The sequence below is a fragment of the Cystoisospora suis genome, assembly GCF_002600585.1.
Source record: "Cystoisospora suis strain Wien I chromosome Unknown contig_2703, whole genome shotgun sequence".
Classification (NCBI taxonomy): domain Eukaryota; phylum Apicomplexa; class Conoidasida; order Eucoccidiorida; family Sarcocystidae; genus Cystoisospora; species Cystoisospora suis.
In genome coordinates, this window is record NW_027155499.1 from 320 (window position 1) to 18,797 (window position 18,478).

Consider the following 18,478-nt stretch of genomic DNA (forward strand, 5'->3'; position numbering starts at 1 on the left):
TTCGGTGGGTCACCCACGCACGTGAGCCCGCCGAGTTGTGAAACCGAAATAATCAACCTCAGTCGGCCGCGAGAGAGCATCATCAGGGTGTCGGAGAAGATTTGTCGGACAGCCGTACAGGTCTGAGTCTCCGCGAAGGCCATCTGCAGCGGTTCTGCGACTTTGGTGACGAATGAAGCCCTACGGCTAACTTGCCTCCTCCGCACGGGTGTCGTCTCGTGCGGAGCACTTGGATGCCTCCCGGCTAGCTACTAGGCATCAAGCTCCGGCCTCGCCCCACGACCAAAACTTTGTGTAGGGCAAAGCACAGAAATAGATTGCAACTTCAGCGAATTCGCACCGGCGAGGCCCCGGCTGCGACCGAGTTTTCGAGCGCTGCTGTCTCCAACTTCACCTCCGATCCAACCCTGCCAGTCCCGCTCTGCGACAGCTTTGTTGCGTGGCCGGCCGGTCTTTCCACCTTCAACTGTTCTTGTGAATGAATGTGGCTGAGAACCAAGGAGCGGAAATCGCCTGCTCGTCAAGACACACCAGGGCCACTCTTGACTTGCTGCAATCTCGGGACGCTGGATGCGAAGCCGAAGCCTTGCCCAAATGTGCCGACGAGTCGAGGCTGGAGTATGCCGGCAAAGCAATCCCGCTCAAAAACCGGAGGCAAGAGCTGCGGTGGCTCCAGATCGAGGATTGTAGACCTCGGGCTCATCGTTTATGCGGAAAAAGACTTCTACGCCGCCGATCCGGCAACATCGGTGCTTGGGCCAAAGCAAGTCCTCCTGTCCACAAATAGAAAAAGTAGGTGATCCTACATTGAGCAGTTTGTTTATATCAAGTTGGTGGTAGTTTGTAGGTTGAGCCTGTTGGCAAACCGGTTTTCTATGGTGACGGGAGGCAGTTGGTGCGAGGATGAAGGAAGCCGTTTGCCGTCTCCTCGCTCAAGTACCCGAAGGTCATTGTGCCTCTCAGGTTGACACCCCCTTGCTAAACACTGCGTAAGTGAGAACACGGGACATTGTCTCAAAGGACTTGTTTTCGTTTCTGTGCACTGGAAGAAATGCTTTGCAATGACAGTAAGTGGCGCAGGGGGACGTGCCTGGCCGTCTGGCCGCCCGCCCAATATGTATGCGCCACCCGCGAACCTCCTCTTCCCTGTCTCTTGTCCGTGCTACCAAGCAACAGTTTTTCCTTGCGACCGACTAGGGCGTAAGATTTGACAAAGAACTCCGAGCTACAGCTTGTGAGGTTTCTCGGCATTTCTTTGAGATGAACTAAATCAAAAGCAAAATGTACGGGGCGACCGTAAGGACACTGAAAAGTCTGCTGGACTGCTGTCTGCAAGAGAAAACCGCTTCACCGACGAGACTGCGAGTGTAACGTTTCCACGAAGCCTCGTTGAGCTGTTCGGTCCTCACGGTTGGCCCGCCCGGATACACCCTGGCTCCTACTCGGGCAGATCGGCCACTCCGTAGCGCGGCGTTCAGAAGGAGACGACGGGGCCGCCTAGACAGAAAGGTTTTGGTCTCAACAGAGCGCAGGCGTGCTGTGGTACGTTGGTTCCATTTAGAGAGAAAGATACCGTTATGCTGTGACGCCCGAACAAGGTCGAGGAGAGAGCACGGGTGTGGGGTAGTTGTGGTGCTCTGGATGATGGTCTGCGAGAAATACTGTGTGCCGTGCTGGGGAAGAGCCACTAGAAGTTACGAGCACTGGTCTCAATGTGAAGGTGCGCAGGCATCACAGGCGGCCCCTACGCGATGCCGTTTCTGAGACGTGTTGAGCAACCAGCATCGACGACTAAAAAACTGTCCTCCGGACCCTTGACGAGAGACAATCGCCTTTGTATTGATCAGCCCCTCGACTGCCCTGTAAACACACTACGCAACTTGGTCGCGCTCCCACAGGCACCACGTGTGCCTACACGGTCCGACGTCGCGGCTCTGTATTTAGGTAGGACGAGCGTAGCAGACTGTGCACTCGTGAGGAAAACACTCTTCCTCCCCCCAAAACAACACATCTGAAGGACAGCATTGCTTAAGTAGCAGATGCCGGACCGGCGCCATCGAAAGCTCCGGTAGACTCGGGAGATGCCCTGCTAAAGGAGTACTAGAACGAGAGCGGTCCAGACAATCTGACAGCCTGTCATGTCCGGATGGGTATGCCCTCCCTAACATCCGCCCTGAAGCGCCCCGTCGAGATACCCCGGAAACGGAGGTCCGCACAGACAGCTTGGGATCTCGTTAGTCCCCTGCAATGCGACGAAGTTCGGACGCCACCGCGGCCATACCAGACACTGACACTGAAACAGAACACAGTGGCTATTCCAAGGAACCTGTCCGGGGCTCAAAACTCCATCCGACGGAGTGCGTTGTATCGCTTTCTCCCCGACTCGTTAGGGCGCGGCTGGATGTAAACCTCCAACAGCCAGCGGACCCTCTCCGCGGGGACGAAGAACTCCGTTGACACAGTGCCTCTTTCCGAAAGCGCGAGCTAGAAACCAGGGCCAAGTGCTTCCAATGACGTTTGTGTCTGAATCATGGGCCAAGAGAGCCAGCAAATCTCGAATTATAGCCTCTCTCAGTTGAGTGGTGTGTCCGTGAGCACGAGAAGTAGTAGATGCGGTCAGCTCGCGATCGGGGGGTGTGTCGATGACACGTCGTCATTCGAGTACCCTCCGACTGTCGCATGGGTAAGGCGCATTCACATTCCTGCTTGTTCTGTTCCTCGTTCCGATCCCGAGCCTCGCTTTTCTGGACATGTGGCCTCCTCGATGCTTCTTATATCAAGATGCTAAAGGGGCTTTCTATCAACGGAAAAATCCAGCTAGAAAAGCTGAGAAAGAATTACCCCGACGGGGGTCCAAAAACGAACTGTGAAGGTTTGGGTTTTTGGGAGTTCACCATTTCCCACACCATTTTTTGACAACCTCGTTTTTCCGGAGAAGGGATTTTCCGTGTGTCTCGCGCACTTCTGTGTTCTTTTTGCACTTCTCTTCTCCGAGAAGGTGCGCCATACACTAGATTTGGGTCAAATCTTAGTATTTTTACCGATTACAAACGCTTGGGATTCCTATCCTGGGGTACAGCACTAGCCGAACAACAACACCAACAACCTGCACTCTGTCTCTTTTTCGACATACATGTGTAGTGAGCGGGACCGGTACCGAATTTCAGGCAGCTTGTGTCCTTTTCTTTTCACGCAGTTACTTTCAGGTTTCTTTGATTCGCGTTGGAGGCAAGTTTGCTTTCTAGCTTCCTTCTTATCTCAGTCAGCGGTGGGCGGTTTTTCTCCTTCCTGCGTCGTCGCCGAGGACGGGTATTACCGGTGATCGGGGCGTTAACAATTGGCTCATACCTTCGTTGTCCTTCTTTTCGAGGGAACTGTGACAGTTGCGGAAATCTCGTCGATAACCTGGTACTTCTTGCCCAAGAGTTTTCCTGGTCTGGAGCTCTCTGGAACTGTTCTTCCCTATGATGAGCGCAAACAGGATTCGACTGCATCGGTCTCCGTCGATGCTTGGCCTGCCCCACTAGAGCGCAAACTCGCGGATTCAGAGTGATGGTTTCTTATGTCTTGTCTCAACAGTTTTTCCACTTCTTGCCACACTTCTTTTCCGGTTCACTTGGGCTTGGCACCAAGAGGGTGTCCTCTTCCAGCTTTTTATTTTTCGGGTACGGCATGCCACCATTCTTTCATCTGACGAAGAGGCATCATGGGTGGGACTGACAGTATTTTTCTGGAAGCGTGTCTCCGGAGTCCCATCTTGAGCTTAACCATCACTCCATATTCAGGACTCTTCTCTAGTGATGAGGGATGATTGGCTTAGTTGTTGCAACTACCCCCCTGACGATCATGCGCCTCCTGCATGGCTTTCCTCGGGTCCTTTCACTAGTAGGCCTTGCATGCTCGGGCTCAGATGGGCGGACGACCTGGCTAGAGTCTGTCGTCGTCTTCTCCGAAGCGAAGCTTTTCACGTGACTTGCCTTGTTTCCTTCTGTTCGTGAAACATGCCCGGTCCACGTACTTCCCCGCGGTTCTCTGCCTCTAGCGGGGGATCATCGTCACCGCCATCAGCGACTTCTCGAGTGTCTTCGGAGGGCCTGAAGACCAGAGCGGCTCGTAAAAGTTCAGCGGAACCGCAATTTTCTCCCCGTTCAGAAACAGCGGCTCCTAGCAGTATTCGAAGGACCTCGCGACGCGTGAATGGTTTGTCACTTGGTTCACCGGTCTCTTCTTCGTCTGCACCTTCAGCTTCTCCCCGTGTCATCTCATCTCTTGGAGACGAGGTGAATCATTTGCCGTCTCCTTCTCGGAGTCCGGTGTTCTCCGCAACACCCAATTTCCTTAGTCGGTGCAATTCTTCGTCAGCGTCTAAAGCCCTGGCTGATCACGTCAATGACACAGGAGCAAGCGGACTAGCGAGGGTCTCGTCACCCCCTGATGGTAGAGATGGAAAAGCTGGAGTTGCAAGGATGATGTCTCCATCGAAGGCATCTTCTTCCTCTCCTCGTCTCTCTTCTTTTCCAGTTCACCATTCTTCAGACTTGGAATCTCCTCTTGTTACCTCTTCGTCTTCTAGTTCAAGCACACGTTCACAGCGTCCCTCCCTTGTAGGTGGAGAAACTTCTCCCTGTCCAGACAAGGAAGTATCACCTACTGTCATTCTGTCGACTACTGCTCAAAATACGGGGCATTCTTCTTGTCGGGGTTCTCCTTCTTCAGGTCATATTGGTTCTTCTGTTCGATCCGCTTCTCCATCTTCGCAGCTATCGGTTACCCCGTCAAGCCGAGTGTTGAGAGGAAAGAAAGAAACGTCTTCAGCAGTATCAGTATCCTCACCAAAAAGGAGTAGTTGTCTCTCTTCAGGTGAGGATCTCGCAGGCAAGCGTAACGGTGAATGCAGTCAAGCCAAAGAAGGAGAACACAGTGGGACACCTGCTGTTGCTCCATTATCGTCACCATCTTCCTTTCTTTCATCGACATCGTCTGAGTCTCATTCACATACACATCCGTCAAATCTTCTCAGTCATTCTTCTGTCTCTTCTTCATCATCTTCGTCTTTAGATTCTGTTTCTCTCCCTGGGTCATCTTTATCGTTATCTCCTCTTCAACAAAGGCACCATCATGCAGGACTGTCTCGACCTCCGCGTCTTCAACCCATTGAATCGCCAAAGAATGAAGACGCTCTTTCTATCCATTCTTCTCCCGTCTCATCTTGTCATTTAGTAGATACACTCCATCATATTCCTCATGAAGAGGAAACCAAGCAAACTTCACGACCTCCACGAGCTCGGCTGATCCGGTCGTTTTTATGCTCCTCTTCTTCTTCTGACGCTGGATCTCTCGCATCATCTCCTTTCTCTCAGACGTCATTATCTTCTCCTTCTGCAAGACCTGACAGTAGTGTGAATAAGAAGAAGTTATCGAGAACCTTCATACCTCGACAGTGCCACTACAACCCTGTTAAGAAGGAATGGAGAGCTCGCTATCTGTTCCGAGGTGAGAAACGAGTGAAGACGTTCGCTTTAAGAGCTCATCGATCTGACGTTGCATTGGCGCTAGCTGAGATGTTTCTCACAGCTCTTGAAGAAACAGATCAACTCCCTTCTGACGAATGTATTGATTCGTGGCATCGAGAGCTCCTTCAGCTCTATACTACAAACCCTAACACCAGCAGTCTATCTCCGGCCATCCGTACGTCTGAGACCAGTCGTGCTGGTCAGGTCACCACATCTACGAGTCGAAAAGTTGTCGAGAAGAAGGGGGAAGAGGAAGAAGCGAAAGGGAGAGAGACAACGACTGTAGAGGACAAGATCTCTCATCATAGAGATGATGAGGGAGACAGAGACAGCGGTGATGGGAATAATCGAATGAAAGAGACGCCTCGGGATGGGAATGACCAGAGGAGAATAGAAGGAGGAGATCTGATCGACCATAAGAGTTCGATCACCTTACCATCGTCATCCTCGGTATCTCCATCTTCATCATCAGAAGCAGACAATGGAAAGGAAAGGCAGCATGCTTCCTCTTCTTCTTCTTCAGCAGCAGCAGGAAATCCTTCCCGGGACCCAGCAGAAGAATCTCGTCCCCGTTCTGTCCCGTCTGATGAGACCGTCGTTGTTATCGATGAAACAGATGACGGGAATCTCATATCCCCATCGGGGGTTAGAGGAGAGGAAGATGATAAGAAGGGCCTCCTTCTCGATCCTAAAATGAAGACCCTTCAAGGAGAGACTCCCTCTTCTTCTCGTGTGAGAGATTCTTCACAGTCATGTCGAACAGCCTCTTCTCCTGACCTTTCAACAACACAGAATGTATCAATCCAGCCTGGTGATATATCGTCGAAAATGACAATGTCTTCTTCATCTTCGCTGACCCCCCAGACACCTTCGTCATCATCTTCATCGTTGTGTAGAGGGACTCCTCTTCCTACGTCGTCAAATGCTGTCTCTTCTCTCTCACCAACGTCAGACGCCACCGGCTGTTTAAACGGTACTGCGCCTTCGACCACCGCGACACCCTCAAAGTGTGTAATAGGTGATGATGGAGCAGGTTCTTTTTCTTTTCTTCAACCTCCATCTTCTCCACTTCTTTTCCGTACTCTTCTTGCAGCTGCCAAAGCACGTCGATGGGCAGCCGCAGCAGACAAGTCGCGTCTCTCGTCTAGTACGAGTTCATCCTCTCTTCTTCTCTCTAAGGATCATCTTGTTACGAGGTCGTCACCTCCTAGTAGTATCTCTGCTTCGCCGTCAAATCTCCATTCTCCTGCTTTACATAGACAGGGTCTAGACACGCCGGCNNTCCCCGCTGGTCATCGTCCCGGCCATCTTCCACATCGTCAACCCCCTGAGGAAGGACAGGTGACATCTTCTTCGTCGTCATCATTATCTTCGGGAAGACGGTCAAAACGTTTGTTATGTCTTTCTGCTTCTTCTTCTTCTTCTTCTTCTGCTTTAGAGGAGAAGTTGTCATCTCATAAGTCTTCAGCACAAGAGAAAGATTCTTCGTCTCATCTTCCGAGTCAAGAAGCTAGAGGCGGAGGAGAAGATGAAGAGATCTCCCCCTGTTCAAGTTCTTATTCTCATGCACAAGGGATAACAGAGAATGGGGCTCTTGATACCTCTTCTCGTTCTCGACAGGCTCTTCCTCCTGGGCGTTCAGCTCGACGTAGTCACGTAGGAGGAAGTGTATGTACACGAAGTAGTAAGAATGGTTTATCTGGCGAAAGGTTGTTCCTTTCTTCCTCTTCATCTTCTTCGTCGTCTACATCATCTCCTATGATGGTGTCATCCTCACGGGATGGGGATATGTCAAGGAGATCATCGTCTCGGCTCTTGTCTAAGATTCAGTCTCAACGTCTTTCTACATCACATAGTTCCTCTGGACACTCCTCTACTACTCCTTCTTCACTCTCTTCAAGAGACAAACGCATAGATGGTCTTCGAGAAACCTCAGAAACCTCCGATTCTCGTGGAGGTGCTTTGGGGGTCAGCAACTCTGCAGGTTCAGCAGTAGGAGCAGGAACAGAACAAGGAGAAGGCCGGACAGCAGAGGGGAGTGAGACGCCGTCAGCATCGTCATCATCGTCATCCATAGGTCAAAGGAAGAGTGTCTATACACTGTCTCGTTCAGGAGATTGTGGTGGGGGTCCTACACCATCCGTTAATGTTCCTGTTGAGAGAAGTCATGGAAGTTCAGATTCGCGTTCATCCAGTAGTAGTAGTACGAGGGGGAGAAGATCAAAAGAAGGAGGTCACCATAGTGGATTCAATACTTGTTCTTCTTCGTCTCAAGCACCCTCAGCTGCTCTTCCTTTGTATCGACAGGAGGTGAGCTCTACGGATAGTAGTAGTGTTATGGTTGTTTTAGATGAAGAAGAAGATCTTCTTTCATCCTCAGTCTCTCCGCGTCTACGTGGAGCCAAGAGTCCTTCTGTGGCTGTTCCAAAGGAAGAAGAATCTCTACCGTCAACTATATCGACTAAAGGATCGATCATACTTCCTGGGAATGGAGAGGCAATATCCTCTTCATCGTCATCTCATTCTCTTCTCCCACTTTCTCGCCGAGGGGGGACGGCCGTTGTTCTCCCGACCTCTTCCTCATCATCTTCTCGTAGTTCGAAGAAGCGCCGGTATCATCGTAAGCGTCTGAAGCGACGGGGGAGACATACGCCAACTAGTAGTAGCAGTTCGTATACAAAGAAGAGAGGTGGTCTTTATTCAACTCCTGTCTCTCCTCCCCCATCATCGGCCTATTCAACCGCAGTAACATCGTTCCCGTCTCCCTCTTCGTATGTTAAAGAAGAAGATTTCGTCAATAGCCCACCAGGAGGAAAGAGTAGGACATCTCTGTCTCTCTATGGTGGACCCGGGGGAACTGAACCTATTGCAGCACTCAGCAGTAGCAGTTCCTCTTCTTCTTTATCATCTCAGAAGAGACCGTACAGAAGTTTAGATCGACAACATTCTTCGTTCTACCGTGGTGGTGGTGGTGCGACTTCGGCTTATACACGGTTTGCTAGCAGAGGCGTGAGTGGGGTTCCCCATTCACCTTTGCATGCAACAGCAGCAGCAGCAGGCAACCGAGGAAGAGGAGCATCTACACCGTATCATCTCAATCCATCATCATCTTCAGTAGGAGGAGGAAGTTCCACTGGGGGCATTGTCATTGTTCCGCCGCAACAACATACACGAGGCTTTCCTTCACAAGGAATGAATCTCTCAAACCCGATGTCTGTCTCTCATACGAATGAAGGGCTTCTCATGACGGTGTCAGGGTTCCCGCCTAGTAATAGTGTTGGTTCAGAGGGAGGGTCCGTCGTTCTACCAGCATGGCTAGCTGAGATAGAGAAATGCGGAAGCTATCGGTGGTATGCACATCCTGATGGAAGACGTACAGGACCTGCCTGCTGCCAACAGCACTTAGGGGGAGCGGGAGGAGGGGGATGGCCTATAGTCTGGTTAAAGCAATTAGAGATGGCTTTCAATAGTCGACACTCATTTCAATCTCATATAGATCATCTTGACAGAAAACTGTCTGAAGACATCGCTTCTTCCCCTTCTTCTGTTTCTCATCATCCACGTTCTCTTTCTTCTCCTGTCTCATCTTCGTCACCACCATCTACACTGATAAGAACAGGACCTATCACCATTCGGTATACACCGCCTCTCTTACAAGACCCTACGACGAGCTGTAGTAGTCATAGTAGTAGTCATAGTCATAGTAGTAGTAGTTGTTGTGGTACTTCGACTTGCACAAGTGGTTTCAAGGGAACCTCGCAGATTCCACCAGGTGTCTCTTCAACGTCGCTATCTCTCTCAACGCCTCTCGGTCCTTCTCCTCCCTCTTCTGTCATGTCTTCTATATCCTCTTCAACTCTTCCTGAACTCCACCCGAGTAGAGCAACAGCACATAAGCCAGAATTCTCCGTAGAAGAAAAAGATAGACAGAAGGACGAGAGCACCCTTCATCGTTGTCAGGGGGATGCGAGTGACGAAATCTCGGAAAACATACAAGGAGGAATGAGGAAGCTTCATAGTAGCGGCCATAACGGCATCGTGAAAGGAAGACAAGAAGGAAGAGATAGTAAACAGCAGCAGGTCTTGAATTCTACGAGGGATCGTTCAACAGATATACCTGATAGGAAAGAGGAAGGTAATACGGTAAAGCATAAGGCTCTGTCCTTACAGAGAGAAACGACCGGTCTGTCATCTAGCAGCAAAGACTCAGCAGATATCAGTGGGAATGTAGAGAATACAGGAGGACAGAAAGAGGAGGGAACAGTCGAGCATAGAGATTCTCTTGACAGTGGAGATAAGAGGGAGAAGGAAGAGACAACGTCATGCGTAAGAGAGGAAAGTTCTTTGATGATAGGAACAGACCCCCAGTCCATAGAGAAGTTCTCATTAGGCAAGGAGATCTCCTCATTTCTAGGAGAGAAAGAGAAAGAAGCTACTGACAATGGCGGTCATGCTGTGTCTATGGTGATACCAAATACTCACCAAAGGGAAAAAGAGGGAGGTGTGCTACAGGAGGAGTGTCGGATGGTGTCCGGAGAAGGAAAGGAAGTTGAAGAAACTCTCAGAAGAAAGATCTTCCATGAAGAAAGAAGAGATGTCTCCTCCTCCTCCTCCTCAGCATCACCTCCATCTGTACTCTCTGTGTCACTTGAAAGAACTTTGATAGAGAGTCCGAGAAAAGAGCTACTTCAAGAAAAGACTGATGGGCAGGATGGTGGAATAGAAGGCGAAAGACACCAAGAGGAGACTCTATATAGAAAGGGGGTTGAGGCAGCGATTCGTGGAGTCCAGAATACAGATGGAGTACGGTGTATGAAGACCAGTGGAGAAGTCGCTCTTAAGGATGGTGTTGAGATATGTGAAGAATCACTGCGTTCTCCTAAGAATAGTGTAGCAGATAGACAAGCAGAGGAAGAAGAAGAAAAGACACCAAGAAACAAGAATGAGAGAGAGATAAAGACAGGGGAAGAACCGATGTCTTCCTGTGTATCATTGTCTCCAGGAAAGATGGATCTCCCTCATAGATTAGGGAAGACGAAGGAATCTAGAGGTGATAATACATTAGTTGAAAAGCAGTCATCAACACCAGTCGTAGAACAGGACGAGGAGAACGAGAATGACAGCAGTCTGATGAAAGTGGATAAGAATAAAGACACAGAAGAAGAGAGGAGATTCTTCGATGAGATAGAAGTGAAGGTCTTTGAGATAGGCAGTGATGCTGTTACGGTTGTAGATCCAGGGGGAATGAAACCCATAGAGGAGAAAGACACAAATTATTCTTTTTCTTCTAAGAAGACGTCGAAATGCCATTCATCATCGCTATCGAAGGATGTCTCCTCATTAAGTCCTCTGGATGTCCAGCCCGCAGGAGAGACGCGATCAGCTTTCTCTGCGATGTGTTCGGCACAGACAGATGGACTGTGCCCCTTGTTGAATCCCAAGGAAGACGATAATACTTTACAAGGAGGAGGTGAATCAAGTAAAACGGATGATGGTCTAGTAGAGGTTCAAGGAGAAGGTTCTCGAGAGTCTTCCGAAGTCTCTCATAAGGTTACACCATCGTCCCAGTCATCATCTGTGTGGGGGTCTCTCCTTGGTATGGGTAGCTCCTCGACTTCTTCGCTTTCTTCCAGACAAGAGAAGGAGAGTGAGGTTTTACAACAAGGAGAGGAACATGCAGTTGAAGGAATGAAAGAAGGTGAAAGAACGGAAGTTTCACCATCTCATCAGATGGTAGTCATAGAGGATAGGTGTGAGGGAGAGATCTCTTCAACGGAGAGAAAGGGAGAAGAAAAGAATGAAGGAAAAGAACAAGAAGCTTTCATAGGAAGGGAAGAGACTCAAGAGGTAAGAAGCATGGATGTCGTGACCGGAGATAAGAAAGACGTTGTAGAAGAAGAAAGTCATCATCATCATAAGAAGAAGTCTTCGCTAACCACGGACAATTCAAAGCAATCTCAACAGGTAGAACGTGTCGATACAAAAGAAGGTGGTCAATTCGTCGATGGTAAGTGTGAGACCTCCAATTTAGAGAAGAAAGAAAGCGATGATAGGAGAGATGGCGTGATAGGGCCGTTATCGAAAGAAGGTATAGAACATGAAGGAGCCAGCCGCATGAGTCTATCTAGTGAGATGGTAGAGACAGGATCATCTAGTATCGGAGAGAAAGAAGGAAAAGGAACTCCTTTCACTGTCTCTTCTTCACATCCGAAAAGTGAAGAGAACTCCTCCTCTTCCAGTAGTAATTGTTCACAAATCACCCGTTCTCACTCTTCTTCTTCTTCTCCCTCTTCGTCTTGTCAACCAACTGAAACCTGCTCCTTATTACACTCCAAGAAGCATTTTACGACTAACGACAATCCACACTCCCCGCCTACTGCTTCTGCTGCTTCTCTCGAAAATTCTTTCTTTTCTTCATCTTCTACTCCCCCTTCTCGCGAACCTCACGCATGCATCACTCCACCAGGACAACAGGTCGTCTTCTCAACTTCAACTCCTCCCGAAAGTCCTCGTAAAGTCGGAGAAGTCGGGGGCGAGAGAGCCTGCTATCCTCTCAGTCGTAGACTTCATGAACTCGTGGCACAAGTCCAGGATTTTCAGCATTCTGGAGTGAGAGGAGGAGGGGGGATGGTGAGTCTTATTCAGACAGGAAGAAGAGTTTCTTCTTCTTCTTCTGATGGCGTGAGTAGCCCAATGGGTTCAGAAGTCTGTGACCACCGTGAAGTCCCAGCGGGAGAAAGAAGTCTTTCGGGTGTTACTGCCAACACTTGTGGTGTACGTACAGAAGGAGATCGACAGATGGATGATTCTATTGAAAGAAGAGGGGACGAGTTGTCTCGTGCGAAATCTTCTGCCTTGTCATTCGATACGACAACGACTCCTGCTGCCGCTGCTGCCTTATCTTCTTTATCGAAGAGTTCTTTTACATTGTCACAATCTTCTTCATCTTCTTATCATGCCTTGAATGCGCCTCACATCTCAACAACGATGAATGAGTCGAAAATCTGTCATGTTGTCCCTCTTAAGGGGTCGTCGGCTTCGGTGATCAATCGAGAAGATCTTCCCTTTCCTTCAGGTGTCTTGATGGGATCTCCTTCTCATTCATCAACGACTTCAGTCGTCATGTCTCCCCATGCCTCCCAGTCTAATCTCACTCGATATGGGTCTGTCTCGTCTCCTGTCGGCAGTTCGACCCCCCAGCCATCATATTATACACGTCATATCCCATCCCCGCTGTCTCCTACTGCCTTGACAGCACCGACGGCACAAGGGAGTGAAAGACTACATGAGGAGAAAGGAGCGCACCCGTATCCATTGCCACAGCATCTTCCTTTCACGTCAGGGGCTTCAACACCTTCTCTTCTATCACGGTGCTATAATAGGAGATTCATGAAAGAGACGGGCCGTGTCTCACCGAGAGATCTCTGTGTCCGCTTATATCGATGGCTTGAGATAGACCCTTCTTCTTCTTCTTCCTCTTCCTGTTGTTCTTCATCGACAGCGCAGTTCCTGTTGCGAGTGGATGCCGTCCCCTTTGTGAACAAGTGGCGATCAATGCTGCAGACAGCTCTATCTGCAGCTAGCCGTCTTAGGAAGCTTGATTTAGAAGTGTTTCATTTGGTTGAATTGTCTGAGGCTTTTCATCTGGCTATATATGTCTGTCGACAGATTCGAGAGAGGAAGAGGAAGAGACAACAGTTGGAGAGACAAGAGACAACAGGGGTGAGGGGGACCATAGGGACCGTACTCGACTCGAAGAATTCTTTCATGCAAGATATACAGATGACTGAGAAAAGAGAGAAGCCTTCTCGAGAGACGATGAAAGAGATGAGGGAGGCGATAAAACTACATACCAATCAGAATGCGAAACAGGAGAAAGAAGAAGAGAATGAGCTTTTGACACCATCTGGGGAGGAGAAGAATGAAAATGACAGGACTTCAACTGATGGAAAGGGTAGCTTCTCCCCCCTTCATCCGAATGTCTCCCAGGCATCCTCACAAAAGGATAAGAAGAGTGAAAAAGAGTGCTCCATGCAACAGCTAGACGAAGCTAACTGTACAGAGGGAGAAAACTCTTCGCCTGACGTTCATCGTAATCAGCAGGGACAGCAGGAGTCATCAGGCAGAGAAGACTTGAGGAAGATTGAAGGGAAGGAGACAGATGAGAAGGAAGAGATGCGGCACTTAGGGGAGGAGAAGACACCGTCAAAGAGGCTATATACTGTAGGAATCTCTTCTAGTGCAACAGCAGACTATCGAGGTGATGTCTCTTCACAAAAGAAAAAGGAAGATGAGAATGGAGAGATGTTGCAGGAGAGAAAGACTTTAGCTGATAGTGTTGAAACACAAGAAGAAAAGGAAGGAATGAGGATATCTTCTGGTGTAAATATGAACTCGCTCTCTTGTAATGAGACCAAGTTGGCTATTTCCTCTCAGACCCAAGAGAAGAACAAGAAGAAAGAAGAAGACTTTGTTTCTTCTTCTCTCCCCTTGAAGAGTATTGTGCCTCATTACACCCCACCGGAGACAGTGTCTTCCCCGCTGTCGAATCTCCCTTCTCCTTTGTCTTCGTCATCTTCTCCTCCTCCTAGCTCTCATCATTTTTCTGCAGATGTCTTGTCTTCTCTGAACGTCTCTTGTGCATCATCGAGTCCCGCATTTCCTGCGTCTACGATCAATCCGTCGCTCTCTAGTCAGAGTGCGAATAACCTCACGGCTGAAGGTTCTTCTGCTGCTACTGACGCTCTGCTTCCACAGGTTGATTCTTCTTCTTCTTCTTCACCTTCTGTTAAAGAAGCTAGCGTCGGTGAGAGAGGAACAACATCTCGCTATCAAAGTACCCCTAGTCAGACTTCTTCTTCTACTCCTTTTCTCTCGGCTTCATTGTCCTCCAAAACTTCTTCTTCTTCACTCCCGTTACATCCAGTGTCAGAGAATTTCTCTTCTTCTCTCCCTTCTTCACACCGTGAGTCAGGTGTCTGTTCTTCGTCTTCATCTTGTTCTTCTTCAGTCATACACGATAGATCTACTATTTCGCACGTGAAGAGCGAGGAGAAGAGTATAGTACGTATAGCTGTGAGGTGCGCACTTGATCAGTCAAACAGATCTGAGGTCGGTTCAGCCCTAGGAAGGAGAGGCCTGTTAACCTCCCGCGTAGCTGTAGCGATCCAAGCAGCTATCATTGCAAAGGGCCAGAAGCTTCAAGAGCAAGATATTGAGACGATCATTGACGAGATAGGAAGAGCGATAGAGGTGTTAGAACCTAATCGAAAGATGAGGGAATCGATGATAAAAGAAAAGGAAGGTGGAGGAGAAGAAGGTGAAGAGGGAGAAGAAGATGGAGAGGAGAAGAAGAAGACGGCGATGGAACAGAGAGAAGATAAAGAGGGAGAAAGAGATGAGGAATTGAAGATGAATATGGGTGCTATCATGGAAGAAGGTTTCGATACGAAGAAAAAGACTCCTCTAGACCTTCATGGGGAAGAAGAATGCTCTTCTTTGTCTTTTTCTCCATCTTTGTCAGCTGTATCATTACAGCATACAGAAGTGAAGAAGACAGGAGAAAAACATATACATCAACCTCGTCCATCTTCTTCTTCTTCCTCAACAACTTTTGATAAGGCGATCGTATCATCTGTCCCCTCTTCTTCTTCAGAGAGGGAAGTCCCTTCGTCAGCAGATCAATCCAATGAGAAGGCTTCATTGTATGAAAGAGTCCATAATACTTCAGCTACTCATAGTAACACATCATTCATGAACTCTGTATCTGGAGACAGTCCGCCAGCTATTACATTCCCCTCTTCTTCTCTTCTCCCTGATACTACAAGAGCAACAGCCGCTCCTATGACTGCTACTATGCCTGAAGATGGTCAAGATAGAGAGACCGGTTCAAGTGAAGGTAGGACTTCTCGTCAGGTGTCTTCGCCGGAGACAGAGGGGAGATGTACTTTATTCATGGATAATAGTTCATCTATCCCAAGACACCAGGAAAGAGATACGAGAGAAGAAGAGCTCGAAGACTCAGAAGAGAGGAAGATGAAGAACAACTTGACACTAGAGCTAGAGGGGAAGGATGAAAATGAAGATGATGACGAGAGTGATGGAGAAGATCATCGACTTCTAAAAGCCTTATCTCGACAGACAGAAAGTCTTCTGAATGAAAGAGAACAATTGATAGAACGGACGAATCGAGATCTCTCCATGCTGCTTCAAGCCATGGAGTATACTCTTCCTTCTACCGTTGATTCCCCTCTTCTCTCTATTCTCGAAGGTCAGAGATAGTGGGATCTAACGATCTATATATGACTTTTCTCTATGTATGTCTATACGGTGCGGCATTCTTGTCTCGCATCTAGCTGATTCGGTGACTGTGTCTGTGTCTAGCAGGTGTGTTGTATGAGGAAGTCATCGTGAGAGGTGGATCCTTCTACACGTCGACCTCTTCCCGAGGTTCCTCTTCTCTTCTTCACCTTCTTACTCCGTGCCTTCTTCATTCACACGGATATGGAGCGGACCGAAGACGTACTAACCCAACATGTAGCGAATGATTCTCTGCAGCTACCTATGGCATATATACTTTCAGCTGTGCGTATATGTCTACTTAAGGATATATATATATATGTCTTGTACACATTCGGCTACGTGGCTTAGCAAAGCTTATAGTCAATGCCTATGTGAATGATTGATGTGTATCCCCTCTTTCTCTCTCTCTCTATTTCTTCTTTTCTTTCTTTGTGTGTGTGTTCTAATCTTCATAGGTGACGTTGATATTTTGCCTCCTCTACATTTTCCTAGTCTCGATGCTCTCGTTCTCTCTCATCCACCTCTAGCAATCGATCCGTGTCTTCCTTACCAGCCGTATCTTCCTCAGAGCTCTCCGGCCTTCCTTGTCCCTTCATCTCCGAAGACTTCCCCTCTCTCCCGTAGTAGGTGTTTCTTTCGCACGAAAGTCTTCAAACGCTGCACACTCAAGCTAGCAGACGAGAATCGAGAAGATACTCTTCGTAATGGGGGATGTACACCCCTTCTGTTAGAGGAATAGAGGATGAAGATAGAGGATGAAGAAGGAGTTTTTTTTCTTCTTTCACAAGGTCATAGCCTTCGTAATACAAGACGACGGAATCGATCGCCGCTTTCTTTTTAGAGGGAGTGTATCTTTTCCTGGTAGTCCGACCTGAATGCTTGGTCTATACACGGCCATTCTCTTCTCTGGAGTAACTAGGGGTGTTCAGTCGTACAGGTGGTCGTGCTGCTGCTGCTGTGCCTTTTCATAGTCGATGATGTACGGGGGAAATCTGAAGGTACAGGAAGTAGGAATGCATTTCCTCTATCGTGGGCTATACCTACATCTGTAGTATCTCCTCGGGTTTCTGTTCATATATTGTGCTTATCGATACATGTATCTATCTATATCTCTTCACTACGAGGCGAGAATTTCGTACTTTCTTCTCGTTTTTCTCCTTCTACATCGTATAGAAAAGGTGGGTGGTCTTGTCATCACATATCTTCTCCATGAGTATTGCGTGTCACTCGTCTTATGCAAGCGTATACAGAGAAGGGATACACCGATCTTACCTATGCATGCGCATAGGCACTCGCATGTGTCCAGCTCAGGTACAGTACGCATGCATGCATTCTTGTATGGGTTTCCCTCCAGGTCTCCATCATAGTAGTATCGATTCTCCCAGAACGACCGCTACGACAACTACAGCTAGCGGGTCTCCAGCATCGAGACTTCGAGGAAATGTGACGGGAAGTTTAGCAGAAGGGAAAGGTATTAGAGGAGTTGGAGATGGACGATTGAAGCTAGGAAGCATGTCCTTCTCATCCTCACCATCTTCAGATCCCTCTCTTGTGAGGAAGAGCGAAACTATCGACGAAGAAGGAGAGAAGAAGAGTTCCGAAAAGACTGTTGCAACTTCTCCACGTGCGACTGTGCCAAGAGGAAGAGGAAGACCTCCCCTGATATCCCGTGTCAAGGCACGTCGGTTAAGCTCACGGATCATAAGCAAAAGAAGCGGGGCTCTTGCCGCGAGGATCTCAGGCGAGGAAGGTGAAGGGCATATGCATGAAAACAAAGTCGATCCTCGTACCCTAACTGGTGCTGCAGCACCTGTTACGGGAGAGGAGGAAGAAGAAGATGCAATGCATTCGAATAGTAAAAAGAAGAGAAAACTTCTTGGTCAAAATACAGAAGATGCGATGGAACAGGCGCCATCGACAGAAGATACGTCAGGAGGACAACAGGTAAGAAAGATACAGAAATAGTGAAAGAGAGTAAGAAAGGATCTAGAGGATGACGTGGAAGGGATGATGCTATTTATTGTAGATGATGGATAGAAGGCTCGTGCCGCTACTATCAAAAGGAGAGAGAGGTGTTGCTAGCAATGACTTCACAGAGTCTTCCAAAACTCCCTAACACCTTCCTCAGGTTCTATCTCTGTTTTCCAAAGTGTAGTACATACTCACGTTCTATTAGGATCATGATACATGTATATGTATGTCTATGCATACATACATATATATGCATTTGTACATTCACAGAGATAGAGGGGAATGGTGGAAGGATACTCGCAACTAATAAGATCGACGACTGTGTGAGAAAGTCAGGAGCAAGACCTCCCTAGCTCACCTCTTGAGACACGAGTGGCTATGCGCACAGTAGCACAAGAATGAGACCGCTTGTTGGCTAGCTGGATGAAAGAATCGAGAGATAGAGTTGTACTGCGTGGAGGGCATCTATACAGTTTCTCATGATAGGTAATTATAGAACCTTGTTTGTGTACTGTGTCTTTCTTTCCCGCCCTTCTCACAGAATCAGCCAGCACTCCTCCAGTATACTGACACCTGTAAACCATGTTATGCATATTCTCGCAGGTCTCACGCCTCTGATGGTAGTGATAGAGTAGAGAAAGGGACGTCTGTCTCTGCTTTCGCTTATATCGAGGTGTACAGACACCTGGGAG

General features: G+C 48.4%; 3 protein-coding genes across 3 annotated transcripts in view; 2 read left to right on the forward strand and 1 right to left on the reverse strand.

The window, feature by feature from the left end:
* The first annotated feature begins 297 nt into the window (after positions 1-297).
* CSUI_005596 (uncharacterized protein) lies at positions 298-836 on the forward strand. The gene has a single exon (XM_068065767.1). The coding sequence runs from the start codon at positions 483-485 to the stop codon at positions 798-800; it is 318 nt and encodes a 105-aa protein (XP_067922255.1). The 5' UTR covers positions 298-482; the 3' UTR covers positions 801-836.
* Positions 837-1,858: 1,022 nt separating this feature from the next.
* CSUI_005597 (uncharacterized protein) lies at positions 1,859-6,753 on the reverse strand. The gene has a single exon (XM_068065768.1). It carries the CDS (start codon positions 6,143-6,145, stop codon positions 5,816-5,818), a length of 330 nt encoding a protein of 109 aa, XP_067922256.1. The 5' UTR covers positions 6,146-6,753; the 3' UTR covers positions 1,859-5,815.
* The window catches only part of CSUI_005598 (uncharacterized protein), a gene marked incomplete at its 3' end in the record, with an annotated part of 16,492 nt that continues 748 nt past the window's right edge, over positions 2,735-18,478 (forward strand). The window contains exons 1-3 of the mRNA XM_068065769.1: positions 2,735-15,783; positions 16,271-16,438; positions 17,170-17,759. Of these exons, the coding sequence (XP_067922257.1) occupies positions 4,002-15,783; positions 16,271-16,438; positions 17,170-17,759 (12,540 nt within the window). The remainder of the gene's footprint in view (positions 15,784-16,270; positions 16,439-17,169; positions 17,760-18,478) is intronic.